This window comes from Triturus cristatus, chromosome 12, assembly GCF_964204655.1.
Source record: "Triturus cristatus chromosome 12, aTriCri1.1, whole genome shotgun sequence".
NCBI lineage: Eukaryota > Metazoa > Chordata > Amphibia > Caudata > Salamandridae > Triturus > Triturus cristatus.
Window position 1 is genome coordinate 306,105,801 of NC_140595.1, and position 18,584 is coordinate 306,124,384.

Consider the following 18,584-nt stretch of genomic DNA (forward strand, 5'->3'; position numbering starts at 1 on the left):
TGACCCTGTTGTCTGCAAGGTAACTGCACTTGTGGTTACCTGTTTAGGAATAAAATATAACAATATTAGGTATTTAGTGGGGTGCCTGAAGGTTTTGGTCCCTGTGCCACTGCACTTGCTGCACCATTCAAATAATGACCTTGTTGCCTGCAAGATAATTGCACTTGTGACTGCCTATTTAGTTGCAAAATATATAGCAATATTAGGTGTTTAGAGGAGTTATGATAACGTTTGGCCCCGGTGCCACTGTACCTGCTGCACCATTTAAATCAAGCCCCTTTTAACTGCAAGGGAACTGCAATTGCGACTGCCTGTATAGTAGTAAAATATTGCAATATTAGGGAGTCTATTAGGATGGCGGGCGGATCGCCCCCGCCGGGCCACTTGTGGCTGCCTGTTAAGTAGTAAAATATAGCATATCTCTTGTATATTTACTTTATTATTAAGTGCAATGTTTATTAGAACATTTTGAATTTGTTCATAATGACTTAATAGATTAAGTTGAGGGAATCAATCCGATAATGTCTACAAAGTGCAAAGAAAGGTACTGAGGCATGAATAGGAAATGCCACAAACATTCTAAGGCTAAAGCATCTGCTTTACACAACTAAGTAATAAAAAGCAAGCATTCCAGCATACTGTTAGAAGCTGATTACCTTTTATGTGGAAAGAGATCTTATCTTCACAGTGAATGTGGCTTAAACAGCGTGAACAGCTTTAGTAGAAGTATTGTGAATGCATGCAGCCAGGGGTAATTTACAAACTAAAAAAGGTCCACACAAAAGCGAATCAACACAGTAATATGGTTTTTGGGAATTGTTAAGAGCCTCCTTTAAAGATATATTTAATACAAGCGATTTCACTGCAGGCGAAACCTAAAAAGGGAATGGAGCCACGATGGGAGGATTGAGTGACAGCCAGCCTGTCATGTGCCATTTGTTTTAGAACCCCTGCCACAAAGAAATCAATAAAGAGGGAACATTCTACCTTAATGCTTTTTGGCCCTTTCCATTCCCCAAACAAATGGGATTTTGTGATGTCTTAAGGGCTTAACATTCATAAATTCTGATGAGGTAGCACAGGTGATTAAACAACTTGCTGCAGAGACCTCTGTCTAATCTTTTGGTCAAAGGTTTGAGGCCCAGCACAGCTTAGAAATATCCATGCACCCACCGACCCTCATCCATCAACCTACAGACAAAGTAATTGATCGATTTGCCCATCTACTCTAACACATCCACACATACTCTTGTATAAATCCTTCTATCTGTTCATATCTTCCATTCACCACCCACACCTATGTAATCACCTGTTCACCCACACTGATGCATGAGTACCTGCACTACACTTAAACATGTAGCTATACTACAACATCCATGCATCCATCAACCCACAGACATGGACACTCTACCGACCCACCCACTATCATCTATCTACTCATCTCCTCTCACTTATCCACTTGTGTATTATCCTTCCATTAAATATCCATGTTCGTCCACCCACCGTACCACTCATAAACAGCCATCTACCCATATATATGCATCCATCTTCCACCTACAGTTGTACATTCATCGATCCCCCCTACCCTTTTCAAACATGCATCCATCCCCATACAGTCATCCATTCGCCTAAACCCAGGCCCTCCTGCTCATACTTTCTCCCATTCCACAATGCACCCACAGGCATGATGCACCTACACACCCTTCCACCACTGCATACACCCAAAGCCGTCAGCCTGCTCAGCCATTTATGTACCAAAATAGCTAATATTCTTTCCTGGGGCCCATCCAGTATCCACCTGCATTAGCATGTGCCCATGTGTGTTCTGTGACTACTGCCACTGTGTCTTTTTATGTGCTGCGTCTGTGAATGTGTATATGTGCCTCTGAGTATATTGTCTACGGGTAAATAGTGCCTGTATATACCATCTGTTTGTTAAAAACTTTTCATACAACAGCATGCAGGCATTACAATAAAAAAATAAAAAAACACATACGCCCAATTACCATATTACATGATATAGTCTACACACAGCGCTAAACAGGCTCATGTCAGTCTGCAGGGATGAAAGAAAGGCTGCTAAGAGGTAGTTCACTTTGCAGAACCAAACCATGGATGTTTCATCTTCAAACCATGGATGTTACATCTTCAATCCATGGATATTTCATCTGAGCTCTCAAAATGAACACATTCTTCCTGGTTTCCTTCTGAGCCCCACCTACTTTTGATAAATACTAAGACAGGATCACACCTCATATTCTTTTTTCCAACTGCACTTGTTCTTTGCTTTCCAAACGCCATTTTGTGCTGCTTAGCATTTCTCAGATTTCCTGTGTAGTGATACATGATAAGTGAGCATGAGCCCACCCCTTCTTGTTCCATAGAATACCATGCGTAAGAAAGAATGTAACATACCGCCGACACGGGAGTGGTAGGACACACAGACCGGTTGCTGAAGTGGATACTGAATCATGGAGTTCTGGCTTCAGATGTGTTATGTAGAACTTGGAGAACTGTGCTGCTGCTGAACAGTCCGTTATAACTTAGGTAGACTGATAGCATAGGGGCGTGTGATGACATATGTTGGGCCTTACTTAATCCATAATTATTTGTTCAACTGCTTATAATACTTACATATACAATACATAAGACTTAATGACGAATAGTGTATAGCAAATCATCATATAAAGTTAAATACAAATGATTGATGTGCATCCTGATGTTAGGGTCTGGGGTGAGGCTCTGCAGATGAGAGATTCCCTGACAGGCCTGTCTGACTCCTAACACTCCTGCTTGCAAGAGAATATCTCTATTGGAGATGGGAGAGAGACACCTGACAGTTCTTCTCTCCTTAAAAGGGGGCCCTTTCCTTTTGGTGGCTTAGGGGGTCTACCAAGTGTGTCGCCAGTAAGTTGGGGGTAACACAGCACTACTGTGTCAATGACCCTAAGATGCTACTGGTACTATTAAGTACTACTCCTTTTAGCACCATTGCTACCATTTCTAGTTAAAGTTTTTGGATGAATCCTGGTCCGGTTTCAGAACTGGCTATAGTACTGAAACTACTCTGGTTGCCATTGATGATATAAGGATTGACGGCCACAGGACTCAGTACTGAACCCTTCACTGAGTCCTACACTATGTATATGGTCCCACCGGCGAACATTGCAAGATCTTCGGACATCCATTTCTCTTCATATGCAGATGATACTCACATAATTTTCTCTATTTGCGAGGATACCCACAGGAAAACTTATCTAGATTCTACGTTTAAGCCGGGTGGCGATATGGATGAAAGGGAACTTCCTAAAAATTTAATGGGGAGAAAACCGAGGTGCTGCTTTTGGCAGAAACTCCTCATTCTGGTCACCTTGCTGGTGGTCTGCTGCATTAGGGGCTTCCGTATTGCTTCAGCCATAGCAAGGAATCCAGGCATCATTTTTTTACTCCCATCTGACCTTTAAGTCTCAGAGAAACAAGTGACGCTCCCTTTGCGTCTCCCTATTAAAATCCCTGAGAAGGATTAGTCCTCTCCTACCAGAGTCTGCAGGCAAGATTTTGACTAAGCCCTGATAACTTCTCTCCTAGACTATGACTATGGTAATGCTCTATATCTGGGCCTCTCTCATTCACCAACTGCAGATGATGCAAAACATGGCAGCCAGATTACTCATTAAGGGGCACATGCATCAACAATGCCATTTGCGATTCCTTATTAGCGAAAAATAAGGAATCGCTAATAAGGAATAGCAAAAGGCTATGCATGTAGGAATCGCTATTCAAATAGCGATTCCTTAACTTTCCTTAATTGCTACTAGCAAATAGCGAGTAGCAATTAAGGAATGCCATCCCAATCATTCCTATGGGCCTCCAGGCCCATAGGAATGAATTGGAGATTGCATGAGCAAATAGTGAGTACCAGTAGGTTCTCGCAAATTGCTCATGCAATTTCAAGGGTGCAAGGGTGTCAAAATGACACCCTATTGCACCCCTGAAATCGATATGTGCACATATGTTGCACACACACATGCTCTAAGGGCATGTGTGTGCGCAACATGAAACTTTGAAAAATGCACAAAAGTGCATTTTTCAAACTTTTAGCAAATTACCATGCAGTTCATCTTCATGGTAATTTGTTCCCCCTATTAGTGAATTCGCTAATTTTTTAACTTTCATGCATTGCATTTAAGGAATCCCAAATTGAGATTCCTTAAATTAAGGAATCTCAATTTGGGATTCCTTAAATGCTATCGCTATTTAAGGAATCGCTATTTAAGGATTCCTTAAATAGCGATTTTTCCTTTTGGGTTGATGCATTGGGATTGGGTATTTTTGACTCAATACCGGGAGCAATTAGCAAATCGGTATTTTACCGACTGGATTTTGGCTTGATGCATGAGGCTGTATGGCTCCTAACCACTACTCTGCCTCCAAACACCTAAAAACTCAGCACTGGCTGCTTATCAGGAAGCGCATAATGTTCAAAGCACTTATAAACAAAAGTCAAAACAGCCTGGGTCTGAACAACATCAGAAGCAAATGCTTGATTTACCAGCCCAGGCGAATGCAGAGATCCCCTTGAGCTCTGCTTTTAGAACCCCCGGTAATTGTCAGAGCCAGACAGGGTGAACTTGCTTTTTCGTATCTATTTGTGAAATTATGGAACTCACCAATGCTATATTTGAAAAGCACTCGAGATCACAACACCTTCCACAAATTATTCAAAACCTGGCTCTTTCAGCTTCCTTTCCCTCTTTTTCCTCACCTTCCCTGTGGCCTATATCTCTTGCACCCGAATGCTCTCGGGCAACTGCTCACACTTTACAAATATGGCATGATTCATTTATTCATTCGTTCAAGTAGCAGCTAGTATTTAAAGTCTTTGAGATATTACTAGTAGTAGTTGTTGAATCAACAGTAGTAGTGATAGTAGTAGCTGGGACAGATCCTATATAAGCACACTTGGTACTAGAAGTTCCAGTAGTTGTAGTTTTAGTATTTTGAGTAGGCATACTAGTTCATGCAGCAGTGCTGTTAGTAGTTTTACTAGTAGTGGTAGGGACATTCCCTGCTGTAGCAGCAGGAGTACCGATAAATATAGAAATATTATAAGTAACAAGTTTATTTATTATGATTTGGGACTTTGAAGAATTCCACATAAAATAGAAAATGTACATCCAAAATCAGCATAACACCCCTATAAAAGAGGAATGTTCTAACTTTTTACGGTACTAAATTCATCATATCATATAAAAACAGAGACAAAACAGCCTGTATAGTAGTAAAATATTGCAATATTAGGGGGTCTATTAGGATGGCGGGCGGATCGCCCCCGCCGGGCCACTTGTGGCTGCCTGTTAAGTACTAAAATATAGCATATCTTTTGTATATTTACTTTATTTTTAAGTGCAATGTTTATTAGAACATTTTGAATTTGTTCATAATGACTTAATAGATTACGTTGAGAAAATCAATGCGATAATGTCTTCAAAGTGCAAAGAAAGGTACTGAGGCATGAATAGGAAATGCCACAAACATTCTAAGGCTAAAGCATCTGTTTTACACAACTGAGTAATAAAAAGCAAGAATTCCAGCATACTGTTAGAAGCTGATTACCTTTTATGTGGGAAGAGATCTTATCTTGACAGTGAATGTGGCTTAAACAGCGTGAACAGCTTTAGTAGAAGTACTGTGAACGCATGCAGCCAGGGGTAATTTACAAACTAAAAAAGGTCCACACAAAAGCAAATGAACACAGTAATATGGTTTTTGGGAATTGTTATGAGCCTCCTTTAAAGATATATTTAATACATGCGATTTCACTGCAGGCGAAACCTAAAAAGGGAATGGAGCCACGATGGGAGGATTCAGTGACAGCCAGCCTGTCCTGTGCCATTTGTTTTAGAACCCCTGCCACAAAGAAATCAATAAAGAGGGAACATTCTACCTTAATGCTTTTTGGCCCTTTCCATTCCCCAAACAAATGGGATTTTGTGATGGCTTAAGGGCTTACCATTCATAAATTCTGATGAGGTTGCACTGGTGATTAAAAAACTTGCTGCAGAGACCTCTGTCTAATCTTTTGGTCAAAGGTTTGAGGCCCAGCACAGTTTAGAAATATCCATGCACCCACCGACCCTCATCCATGAACCTACAGACAAAGTAATTGATCGATTTGCCCATCTACTCAAACACATCCACACATACTCTTGTATAAATCCTTCTATCTGTTCATGTCTTCCATTCACCACCCACACATATGTAATCACCTGTCCACCCACACTGATGCATGAGTACCTGTACTACACTTAAACATGCAACTATACTACAACATCCATGCATCCATCAGCCCACAGACATGGACACTCTACCGATCCACCCACTATCATCTATCTACTCATCTCCTCTCACTTATCCACTTGTGTATTATCCTTCCATTAAATATCCATGTTCGTGCACCCACCGTACCACTCATACACAGCCATCTACCCATATATATGCATCCATCTTCCACCTACAGTTGTACATTCATCGATCCCCCCTACCCTTTTCAAGCATGCATCCATCCCCATATAGTCATCCATACGCCTACACCCAGGCCCTCCTGCTCATACTTTCTCCCATTCCACAATGCACCCACAGGCATGATGCACCTACACACCCTTCCACCACTGCATACACCCAAAGCCGTCAGCCTGCTCAGCCATTTATATACCAAAATAGCTAATATTCTTTCCTGGGGCCCATCCAGTATCCACCTGCATTAGCATGTGCCCATGTGTGTTCTGTGACTACTGCGAGTGTGTCTTTTTGTGTGCTGCGTCTGTGAATGTGTAAATGTGCCTCTGAGTATATTGTCTACGGGTAAATAGTGCCTGTATATACCATCTGTTTGTTAAAGACTATTCATACAACAGCATGCAGACATTACAATCAAAAAATAAAAAAACACATACGCCAAATTACCATATTACATGATATAGTCTACACACAGCGCCAAACAGGCTCATGTCAGTATGCAGGGATGAAAGAAAGGCTGCTAAGGGGTAGTTCACTTTGCAGAACCAAACCATGGATGTTTCATCTTCAAACCATGGATGTTTCATCTTCAAACCATGGATATTTCATCTGAGCTCTCAAAATGAACACATTCTTCCTGGTTTCCTTCTGAGCCCCACCTACTTTTGATAAATACTAAGACAGGATCACACCTCATATTCTTTTTTCCAACTGCACTTGTTCTTTGCTTTCCAGGCGCCATTTTGTGCTGCTTAGCATTGCTCAGATTTCCTGTGCAGTGATACGTGATAAGTGAGCATGAGCCCACCCCTTCTTGTTCCATAGAATACCATGCGTAAGAAAGAATGTAACATACCGCCGACACAGGAGTGGTAGGACACAGAGACCGGTTGCTGAAGTGGATACTGAATCATGGAGTTCTGGCTTCAGATGTGTTATGTAGAACTTGTAGAACTGTGCTGCTGCTGAACAGTCAGTTATAACTTAGGTACACTGATAGCATAGGGGCGTGTGATGACATATGGTTGGGCCTTACTTAATCCATAATTATTTGTTCAACTGCTTATAATACTTACATATACAATACATAAGACTTAATGACGAATAGTGTATAGCAAATAATCATATAAAGTTAAATACAAATGATTGATGTGCATACTGATGTTTTGGTCTGGGGTGAGGCTCTGCAGATGAGAGATTCCCTGACAGGCCTGTCTGACTCCTAACACTCCTGCTTGCAAGAGAATATCTCTATTGGAGATGGGAGAGAGACACCTGACAGTTCTTCTCTCCTTAAAAGGGGGCCCTTTCCTTTAGGTGGCTTAGGGGGTCTACCAAGTGTGTCGCCAGTAAGTTGGGGGTAACACAGCACTACTGTGTCAATGACCCTAAGATGCTACTGGTACTATTAAGTACTACTCCTTTTAGCACCATTGCTACCATTTCTAGTTAAAGTTTTTGGATGAATCCTGGTCCGGTTTCAAAACTGGCTATAGTACTGAAACTACTCTGGTTGCCATTGATGATATAAGGATTGACGGCCACAGGACTCAGTACTGAACCCTTCACTGAGTCCTACACTATGTATATGGTCCCACCGGCGAACATTGCAAGATCTTCGGACATCCATTTCTCTTCATATGCAGATGATACTCACATAATTGTCTCTATTTCCGAGGATACCCACAAGGAAAACTTATCTAGATTGTACGTTTGAGCCGGGTGGCGATATGGATGAAAGAGAACTTCCTAAAAATTGAATGGGGAGAAAACCGAGGTGCTGCTTTTGGCAGAAACTCCTCATTCTGGTCACCTTGCTGGTGGTCTTCTGCATTAGGGGCTTCCCTATTGCTTCAGCCATAGCAAGGAATCCAGGCATCATTTTTGACTCCCATCTTACCTTTAAGTCTCAGAGAAACAAGTGACGCTCCCTTTGCGTCTCCCTATTAAAATCCCTGAGAAGGATTAGTCCTCTCCTACCAGAGTCTGCAGGCAAGATTTTGACTAAGCCCTGATAACTTCTCTCCTAGACTATGACTATGGTAATGCTCTATATCTGGGCCTCTCTCATTCACCAACTGCAGATGATGCAAAACATGGCAGCCAGATTACTCATTAAGGCTCCTAACCACTACTCTGCCTCCAAACACCTAAAAACTCAGCACTGGCTGCTTATCAGAAAGCGCATAATGTTCAAAGCACTGATAAAAAAAGTCAAAACAGCCTGGGTCTGAACAACATCAGAAGCAAATGCTTGATTTACCAGCCCAGGCGAATGCAGAGATCCCCTTGAGCTCTGCTTTTAGAACCCCCGGTAATTGTCAGAGCCAGACAGGGTGAACTTGCTTTTTCGTATCTATTTGTGAAATTATGGAACTCACCAATGCTATATTTGAGAAGCACTCAAGATCACACCTTCCACAAATTATTCAAAACCTGGCTCTTTCAGCTTCCTTTCCCTCTTTTTCCTCACCTTCCCTGTGGCCTATATCTCTTGCACCCGAATGCTCTCGGGCAACTGCTCACACTTTACAAATATGGCATGATTCATTTATTCATTAGTTCAAGTAGCAGCTAGTATTTAAAGTCTTTGAGATATTACTAGTAGTAGTTGTTGAATCAACAGTAGTAGTGATAGTAGTAGCTGGGACAGATCCTATATAAGCACACTTGGTACTAGAAGTTCCAGTAGTTGTAGTTTTAGTATTTTGAGTAGGCATACTAGTTCATGCAGCAGTGCTGTTAGTAGTTTTACTAGTAGTGGTAGGGACATTCCCTGCTGTAGCAGCAGGAGTACCGATAAATATAGAAATATTATAAGTAACAAGTTTATTTATTATGATTTGGGACTTTGAAGAATTCCACATAAAATAGAAAATGTACATCCAAAATCAGCATAACACCCCTATAAAAGAGGAATGTTCTAACTTTTTACGGTACTAAATTCATCATATCATATAAAAACAGAGACAAAACATATGCACAGAAACCGTTCCAGGGACCTTTCAAGTGCCAAGTAAATTGATACATAACAAATCAGATTACCATCATTGAATACTTGGAGTACTTTGGTTAAACTTTTACAATACAGTGAAAACTTTAAGGATTAAGAACATATAGTAAAAGCGGGAATTTGTCAATTCAAAATACAGTACACAATAACCAGCAGCGTAATGATAGTGCAAGGATATTAAAACACTTTGTAATAAAAACAGGGTTGTACAATTCAAGGTGAAATACACCATAGCTAGCAGTGTAATAAAAAATGCGTAAAAATAAAAACTCATAGTAAAACAAGGATATACAATTTCAGCATACGGTACTCAATAACTTGCAGCATAATGAATAAAAAAAGAGCAAGTGCTCTTAAACATACATAATAAACCAATACTTTTCTAAAATATATTTGAAAATTGATTAAACAAGCACACATTTTTAAAACAAACTAGTTCAGAAGGAGGTACAAGCAGATAGTTACGGGCCTCTCCTGCTGTGGTGATGATGTACTTTAGAAAACAAATCCTTAGGTATCTACAATGTAAAGGTTGCAATGTGGGACAAACAACTAGGACATGATTTAAATCTTGTACACAGGAATTACATAACTGACAGAGTCTTTCCTGTCTAGCAATGCCCTCCCAAGCTCCTGTTACAGTTCTTAAAGGGAGTAAATTCAGCCTAAGCAACAGAATAGCTCTACGTACTCAATGTTGGACATTCCATGAGACATAGTTTTTTTTTTTTTTGTAGATACTACTCCCTGCAATACAGTCATTTTTACCATTCTCTGAGCACATTAAAATATCTCTATTGTGAGATACCCCGTAGATTGCTTTTTTAATTCTGATTTTCGAAGCATGTTTACAAAGCAACGTCACACTGTCCATCTCGAGGCCGAACAGTTTTATGGCTTTTTGACGATTCCTAAAAAGAGCACTTTTTCCTTTCATAATGACAAAAATTTCCTCACACAATGCTACCCGTAGGGCATTCTCAGAGCTATTTGCCAATGCGTTGCTCCATCTTAAGCACGCAGCCATAGAGAGCAAATAGGTGGAGAGTAAACCAAATTCTAGCCGAATCGCTGCAGTAGGAGCAGGGCAATTCAGATTACAGATTTGGTGCCAAATCTGTTCCTCTACTTTCTCAAATGTATCCCAATCTTGTGCATCTACTGTTTCGCAGGCATAGCTCAATGCTGGCGGTATCTTTATTTTACAAACTGATAAAATGTGTGAGAAATGTCTTTTGCCACAGTGTGTATAAAATCGATTGATTGCAGAGGTCTGTGAAATCGTCTTGCCTTTACATTGATCCATATGATTGCTACTGGACTACCTGTTTGTAAAGATTTTTCCTAAATATGGGTAAAACCTTACTACGTCCAGTTTCTCATTCCCCAACAACCAGTGAATGTTCTTTCTGACTTTACATCCCCGATAACTAAAAACCATAACTTTGCTCTTTAAAATATTTATTTTTAAGTAGTATTCGTCTGTATACCTAGTCAACTCAGCAAGTCGTCTTTGAAGTCCGATTGGGGTTAGATCCATTAATATGGCGTTGTCTGCTTATAGCACGCAGCTTAACTTTAGATTTCCTAATTTAGGGGAATCCCCTTTGCTAAGCCCCACTCTACTTGGCAAATAATTAACATAAACAGAAAAAAGAAGAGGGGCCAGAAGACACCCTTGCTTCAGCCCATTATGGGTCTCTATTTTTCTTGACAGGCCCTGTGTTCCCCCAATAAAACCTGCGTCCAAGTAGAGGAATGCAGTGCAATAATCAGTCGTAGTAAATTCCCTGGTATCCTCATGGTAACCAATTTCCTCCACAACGTCCCCCGATCCACCCGTTCAAAGGCCGTAGAGAAATCTATAAAAACCGCATATAACGGCATTCCCCAGCTCACTGGATATTTTTCAATGAAAGTGTGCAAAGCGGTGATGTTATCAAGGGTACCACTATTTATTGCAAAATCCTGTTTGCTCTACGGGAATGAAACTATTTCCAAAAGCCCAATCTTGAAGATGGGTTAGAATGCCCTTGCAAACAATTTACCAGTCGCATCCAGAAGAGAGATCTGTCTAAAACTGGCAGGGTAATTTTTGCACCTTTTTGTATAATGGAACAACTATACTTCCCTTCCAGGATTGTGGAATGTCGCCATGAGTATAACAGTGGATGTAAAAATTCTGCCCATGCTTTGTCATCCTGTTTAATTATGGCTATTGGTACATCCTCCGGACCCATCGCACTAGAGAATCTTGCCCCTTAAATATAACCCTCTATTTCAGTGCAAGAGGGGGATCCATAATCACCCCCCATGGAAAAGGCAGAGCCAACATCAAAATTCCATCCGACTGAAGAATTTAACGCATAAAGCTGGGAAATATACACAGACCATTCTTCATCTGATATCAGAATGGGCTTTGCCTTATCTCTCCCATCACAAAATTTTGCTATCAGCGCCCAGTATTTCCTGGTGTAACTGAATTGAGCAACCTCTCGTAGTTTAACCCAGTTCGTGTCTTTCACCCTTCTACGTTCCGATACCATTTTCCTTTTCCATACCTGTTTTAGTCTATTGATTTCCCTTCGCTTGGGTATTGAGGACAGCCTGAATTGTTCTCTGATTAAGGCATTCATTTCCCGATTTAGTTTTTTAATTTTCCATGATTTAACCACTGGCGATGCAGAACTGGGAACTTGCTTTTTACTTCCACACGATCTAATTACAGCCAGGATTCTCTCGAACTTGGCAATGGGGTATTCTTGTATGTGAATAAAGGCCACATTTTCAAAGACTCTCTTAAAACTTGCGAGCAAATTATTTGACCAAAACGTGCGCCTGTTACTGCGAGTATATGAAATATTTTCATCCCTTTGATTCCAGAGTTCAGGCTTCTCAAATTCCATGTCAACATCCACAGCCAAAACTCCATCATCACTCATGCTTGTTGGTAGTACCTTAAATTGTGTACAACACCAAAAAATTGGTAAGATACCACCATGTCATCAATTAATGAATGACCATATGGGCCCCGGTAAGTATAAGAGGCAGGGGAATCCTCTGGAAATCTGCCATTTAACATTACAAGGTCAAACATTCTCAGATTATGCAAAAGTGACAAGCCTCGTTTATCTGATATTAAATGGTCGGACAGTAAACAATCTGGAATGGACCATACTTCCTCCAACTCAAGGTTTGAAAAAGACATGACAGAACCATTGGACATTTTAGCATTTAAATCACCCACCATCATAATCCGCGAGCACTCTTCAATGCTACTTATCCTTTGCACATAGGAATAAATGGAATCAACCAGTGGGTTGGATGCTTTCCCTGGGGGAATAACTATTTACCAAAGAAAGATTACAAATAATAGTGCAGCTAGTAGAGGTATATGTAGTAGATGCGAAATATAGTAGTAGTATCACTACAGACCTACTAGTTATAGCAGGAGAGCAGCAGTAGTGATAGTCATAATAGTAGTCTCCAGGAGAAGTGTAAGTTGTAGTAATGGAAGAACTAAGTGTACTAGTGTTTATAATAACAATAGTGGCAGTAATCAAAGTTGTGGTGAAATTGCAGTACCAATGCTAGTAATTACACTACTTGTACCAAAAGTAGTACAAGTAGTAGTGTCAGGGTAAGTACTACCAGTGCAGCAGTCACACCATGGATAGTGTTAGTAGTGGTTTTAGTGGCAGTAGTTTTTAAAGTTGTGTTAGTGTCGAAGACATGCTAAAATGAAGAGAAGGGCCAGAAGTATTGACGGTCATGCTAGCAGAAGTAATTGTAGTCCGACTACTTATAGTAAAATAATGAATAATTGGATAAATAGTAGCAATACGGTAAGGTGAGAGGTGTAGATGTTTTACGGTTGGGAGATGATTGGCATCTATTTGTGTGCATAGCCATCTTTAGTGAAGCAGGTGTAAGGGCATAGGGATGGGAGAGGCCCCCTGCACCCCAAATTATGGCTTTCTTTTCCCATCCAGCTGAGGGAGGTGGGACTATTTTCCTTGCTCGTTCCATGACAACCTTGCTACTTCTGTATGAGTTGACAATGTTGTTGGCGCAGAATATCTAAGCGTAGGCGTCAATGGAGTGAGCACAGCAGGTTTTCCATTTAGGAATACCCACTGGTGGAACGTAAAACTGCAAAATGTTAGTTTACATCTTCTTTCTTGATGTAGTGAATGTGCTGGTCGTGATTCTGTTCCTCCTCTAAAATCAATTTCGAGCAAATTAAGGTAGTTCACAAAGTGAAAGACACCCCAAGTGAACAAAATAAGATGGTTAGAAAGTCTTTTTTCAAAGAGGCATCCGCAGATTGTATACAGTGATTCTAAGAATCAACATGTTTTGATTTAGCAAAAACGTTGTGTCACCTTTGATCACTTTATATTTTCCATATGGTATATTGTCAAAAACCAACGTTCTTACTGAAGTCATTTACATCTTTTCTTTGCAGAGAATTTGAAGATGATTGGACTAACACGACCATGATGTGCTACTTCCCTCCATTTACTAAGGGTAAGCAAAAACCACTGTGTTGGGAATATTTACTTTGTATTTGTGCATGCCCATGGATGGGCATAAGCCATGCATGGACTTCAAATTGTCACAGAAGCAGACCAAGTTGTATGGTATTCTAATTTATCAAACTTTGAAAATAGTTTGATGTTTGACATACTGCACTCTAACTCCATTGGTACCCTATGCCTCCCATCATACCCCATTGTCTCTCCTCTGGCCTCCCATATCTCCACATTCTGTCCGTCAAGGGCTCTCATATCTCCCCATTATTCCTTAATTAGAAGCCCATGTCCTATGTCTCCTCACTTTTTATCTATGACTGAAAGTAGACTCTGTGGCCTCCTTCAGCCACTATGGCTCCCTGTCAGACTACCATCACTCCCTCTGACTCTCCCCATGTCTCTTCTACCACCCACATGCCTTCGAATTATCAACCCCATGTTGCCTCATTGGTCCCATGCACCTTTATCTTTTTGTTGTCAGCCCCTTGGGCCACATACTTTCATACGCCTCCGTCTCCTGCTCAGCCTCTCTTTGCCTCCTCCATAGCTCCTTTATCTCCCTAATGGCCTTGTGTATCTATCCATGAGACCCAATGTCTTAGTCATAGCCAGATCTCCCATAGGTGTCTATACCACCTCATCCAACCACCTCTCCTTTCAGTTTCCCCTGTGACCACATCACCCATGTGTCTCTCTGTTTCACTCTCTATTCTCTTTGGTCAATATATCTCCCCACTTTAAATTGAAGCTGTTGGTGCTCTCTATTTTTAAAATTCTTTAGTTAAAACTTGACACTGTTGTATATTTTCAAGCAGTGAATTATGTTATACACAAGGTACCATCTAATAACTCTTGCCAATATCTTACTTGCTTTTAAAAGGTATGTCATGAGATTGTGTAAATCATGAGATTTCCAAATGCACACGTGCAACTTTGTTGAGTGAAATGAGAAGACTGCCCATGTCTGGCCACCCTGCACCCAAGTGAACGCAGGAGCATCCAATCTGGGCCCAGTGGAATCTCACCCAATCCAGAAATTCACAATACTGCTCCATTAGGGATCCAAACCTTGAAACGGGGGCTAAAAGATATGTGGATGTCAACAATGAAAAAACAAAGCATCCATCCCGTTTAAAAAAAAAGCAAGACCAATAACATTGCACATTTCTATTGAGAAATAACCTATACATTATTGGTCTGTGAAATCATTCATAAATTAATCTACCCGAGCTTTTAGAAGGTAGATGAAATTACTCCGCAGAAAACAGGGGGTTCTAAAGCACCTACTCTTATGTATGTGGAAGTTATACATGTATTCTAATTCTACCCTGTATGTAGCATTCTACCCATGCTGCTGTACTGAGTAGTAAGAATGATACAATGCATTTAATACGAGCCTCCAGTCTTGATATCAAATCTGGAGCCACTTACGGCGGGGGAGCAGAAGTGAGCAGAAGATCAAACCCATGGGTTTGTGGGGACAGAGCCAAGCACCTAGGGAGCATAACCATGTTACAGATGCAAGAAAACAATACAAAACCCAAAATCAAAGTGCCTTTTAAAATATGGTCGTCTCAAAGAATTGCAATAGATACCAGCATTCATATGTACGAGCAGTAGACAACTTTTCTTGAAAATCCAGTTTGCGTAAAACTCCAAGGTTATCAGTTCAGTTCATCAAGCTTTATTCAGTATGTACACCAGAAAAGCACAAGTAAAAAACAGATGAATCCAATTAATAAAAACACAATTAGTTATACAGAAACAATAAAGTTGATTAATTACATTAAAATCAGTTAAGAATGATAATACTTTTTCTCACATAAATTGATTTTAGGATAAATGACGCAACATGAAAACATATCCCAGGATCTTTCAGTGCAACTAATAAATTCATAGCAGCACTAGTTGTTCTTACATAGTGTTTTTTAAACAGAGGCATTAAATAGAGACATCTAAAATATGAATAAAAATCACAAAAGAGTAGAAAGTGCATTGTACTCTGTTTAGAATGCTCATTACAAGGGCATAGTGTTGTAGGGCGCATTTTGATTTCAGGGAAAACAACTAAGTGATATGCTATTCCTAATCTCAATCTTGTTAATACAAAACCGGGTTTCGGTTTACTACCTGTAGACAGATAGTCTTGAAAATCACCCCCATCTACGATTGTTTTGTAAAATAAGTATGTGGTTTGCTCCCCAACCGTTCTCATGGGAGTCTCATTTTTATGGGTCAAGAATATATTTTTTAATTCCTGCTTTGGCAGACCTACCACATGTTCAACATTTTCGTTAATATTAATCTTAAATAATTCATCATGGAGATCAGTGATGTATTTTATCCAAGGAATACGATGACTATTATCCAATTTTAAACAGCCCAGAATGATTGCTTGGGTAAATTGTGTCTCTTCCTTTACCCAAATAGATCTTCAAAGCATTAGTGATCGCAAAGCAATTTAGTCTGACATATATCTTATTCCCACTTCTCTGTGTACTATTTCTGTAGAGGCAGATGGTGGCAGACATAAAAGATGTTTTAGAAAATAGTTTTCTTCCTCCTGTAGGGACTGACTAGTATTGTGACCCCACACCCCTGCGCCATATAATGCAATGGAGGCACATTTAGCTTTATATATGTCTATCATATTCTTTATATGGCGATCACCCAATTTGAATGCAAATCGAAAGACCCCGTATACACTCTTCATCATCTTTGAGCGGGTGTTGGATAGTTCATGCGACCATTTACCCTTTCATGAGAAGGTTATTCCCAGGAAGCAACAATTGTTAATGGTTTCCACTCTAGTGCTATCAATAAAAAAGGTTTTAGATTTCTTAGGTTTAGGTCCACATACCATAGTAAAAGTTTTTGCTTTATTAATTAGTAACTTCGTACTGGTAATAAAAGTTCTGAACTTATCTATAAGGCGCTGAAGGCCAACCTGGGTTCTAGACAAAAGCACAGCATCGTCTGCATAAAGCAGAACCGGTATAGATCGATCTGCGATTTGGGATGCATCTGCCTGCACCGACTTAAGGGCTGTGTCAACCTCATTTATAAATAATGTAAAAAGCAATGGTGGTAAGACGCAGCCTTGGCAGATGCCACGTTTAACCTCAAAATTAGGGGTACACTCACCTTGGTGGCCATACCGCACTCTCACCGATAACTTCGCGTACAACCTTGCGAGAAAAAAAATAATAGCTTCTGGGGCCCCTAGTTTAAGCAGAACTGGCCAGAGGATAGAGTGGTCAACAAAGTCAAAGGCACTACTGAGTTCTGCAAAACATAGGTACAGATTCCCCTGTTTGGCACATATATAGTTGCATATTAAAAGCCCCAAGTTAATACATTGCTCAATCGTACCTAGCCGTCTTCTAAAACCATGTTGTCCTGGTGATAACACCTCATTGTCGGTAACCCACTCCTCCAATCTTGCTTGTAACACCCAACTCATCACTTTGACTGATGAGTCTAAGAGTGAAATGGGGTGATAATTTTTAGCTTCCGATGTATTCCCTTTTTTATAGACGGGAATAATTACTGATTGACCCCAGCTGGATGGTGCGCCCTCTAACACGGCTGCATTAAAAACTTTAGTAAGAACGGGTCACCACATATTAGGTAGTGTTTTGTAAACATCTATTGGGACTCCATCGGAACCCAGAGCTTTACCTCCACTACTTCCATTTAGTCCTGCCATAACCTCAGCAAGTGTAATGTTAAGAGGTAAAGCTAACCACTTCAGATGTGTTGAACTATGGGGTCTGGAGGCTTCGTGGTCAGGTGATTTAAAAATACCAGAAAAGTGCAGCACCCATTCTTCGCAGCTAACATGACATAGTAGTTCTGGGAATTAATCATTTTTTAGAAAAGGCGAATTAACAGTTTCCCAGAAGAGCTTATTATTAGATGTGGCCGCTGCCATTGATAATTTCTCCCACATTTGCACTTGTAACTCTCTTTTCCTCATTTTCAGGGCAGATTTATAACTGAATCTTAAGTTTTTTTTTATCAATTCCAGGTTCATAGGTCTATTATTAAGGGCCTGTTTCAATTGTTTGAAAGCAAGAGTGCATGAATGATTAAACCATCCCCTATTTTGTATAGATTTAACCCAATATCCCATCGATAATGCTGCTAATTTTACAAAAATTGGTTAACATCATAGTATGATTAGCATCTTCTTTGAGGCAGTGGGAGATCTCGGCACCACATTTTAAAGCAATGTCATTAGATACTTTAATCAGGTCTACCCCCTCCCAATTTATTTGTGTTCCATTTGGTCTAATCAGGGCAATATTGTCAAAAACGACTTGTTGGGATACGCTTTTATTGCCCCATACCAGTATTTGCATTATAATACAGTTATGGTCACTAAGTAACAGCTGTTCAATCCTTGGAGTAGAACAGAATTGTACAATACTCATAGAAATCAACACATGATCAACACAGAGGTAGCGTTCCTTCTGATATAAGTTGGAATCAAACCACCGTTAATATCACATGCA

General features: G+C 40.2%; 1 protein-coding gene across 1 annotated transcript in view; it reads left to right on the forward strand.

Annotated features, from left to right (window-relative positions):
• The window catches only part of LOC146775937 (uncharacterized), a 1,457,164-nt gene that overhangs the window by 1,141,533 nt on the left and 297,047 nt on the right, over window positions 1-18,584 (forward strand). Inside the window, exon 11 of the mRNA XM_085639461.1 lies at window positions 14,001-14,062. Coding sequence (XP_085495587.1) covers window positions 14,001-14,062 — 62 coding nt within the window. The remainder of the gene's footprint in view (window positions 1-14,000; window positions 14,063-18,584) is intronic.